The 776-nt window shown below is 43.0% G+C and overlaps 1 protein-coding gene across 2 annotated transcripts in view; it reads left to right on the top strand.

Annotated features, from left to right (window-relative positions):
• The window catches only part of LOC119590395, an 8,525-nt gene that overhangs the window by 2,074 nt on the left and 5,675 nt on the right, over positions 1–776 (top strand). For both annotated transcript variants that reach the window (XM_037939064.1, XM_037939065.1), the window contains exon 2: positions 356–463. In XM_037939064.1, the coding sequence (XP_037794992.1) occupies positions 362–463 (102 nt within the window). In that variant the 5' untranslated portion in view covers positions 356–361. The remainder of the gene's footprint in view (positions 1–355; positions 464–776) is intronic.

Below are 776 nucleotides of genomic sequence, written 5' to 3'. Positions count from 1 at the left end.
GAATTTCATATTCAAATAAGAAAACATTTGTTTTCATGTCATATTTATTAATGACATGTATGTTGTTTTTTTATGAAGGGACATGACCCCTCCAAATGTCTAGCTACGTCACTATGACTTTTTCTTTTCTTTTTTTAAGCTTAGCTTTATTTAACCAAAATGCCTGCCACCTGTTTCACAGGGTCTCGACTCCTTTCCCCAGCCGTGCTTCAAAACTCCGAACCCCAACCACACACAGGGGTGGCAACGCTGACAGTACCACAGACTCTTGTGCGCGGCCGTGCTTCCGTGCGAATGCCTTCATATGGTGCCCATTATCATTAACGAACTAAATTCTATCCCTTCCCTCTTCCAGACGACCATGAAGTATGCCCTGGCGCTGTTTCTGGTGGCGGCCGTGTGTCTTCTCCCCGGTCTCTGCCTCGAGGTCTGGCAAACAGCAAACGACTACATCAGCTTCGCGGTAAGACTTGCCGATGGGAACTCTGAACACAAACACACAATAACGTGTGTATTTCATCTCAAGAGAAATCTCTCGGCGTAATGGATATGACTGTGCTCAGTATATAAGTTGCTGAGCATATTCATATACACAAGCAAAGGTCATATTTCACGATTCATACAACGATCTAGACATGCATAGACGTATCTGATACCCAATCGACGTTAACTAATTTGTATTTTATGGTAATTCAGTTTGGAAATCTTGCAGGAAATGCGTTGATATTGTTGCTCGTCACAGTCAAGGATATCTTTCATGCCCTTGACGGTTTACT

Source organism: Penaeus monodon, chromosome 27, assembly GCF_015228065.2.
Source record: "Penaeus monodon isolate SGIC_2016 chromosome 27, NSTDA_Pmon_1, whole genome shotgun sequence".
NCBI classification, from domain to species: Eukaryota; Metazoa; Arthropoda; class Malacostraca; order Decapoda; family Penaeidae; genus Penaeus; species Penaeus monodon.
The sequence above is the reverse complement of the archived record's forward strand: the minus strand, read 5'-3'. Positions and strand labels throughout refer to the sequence as shown.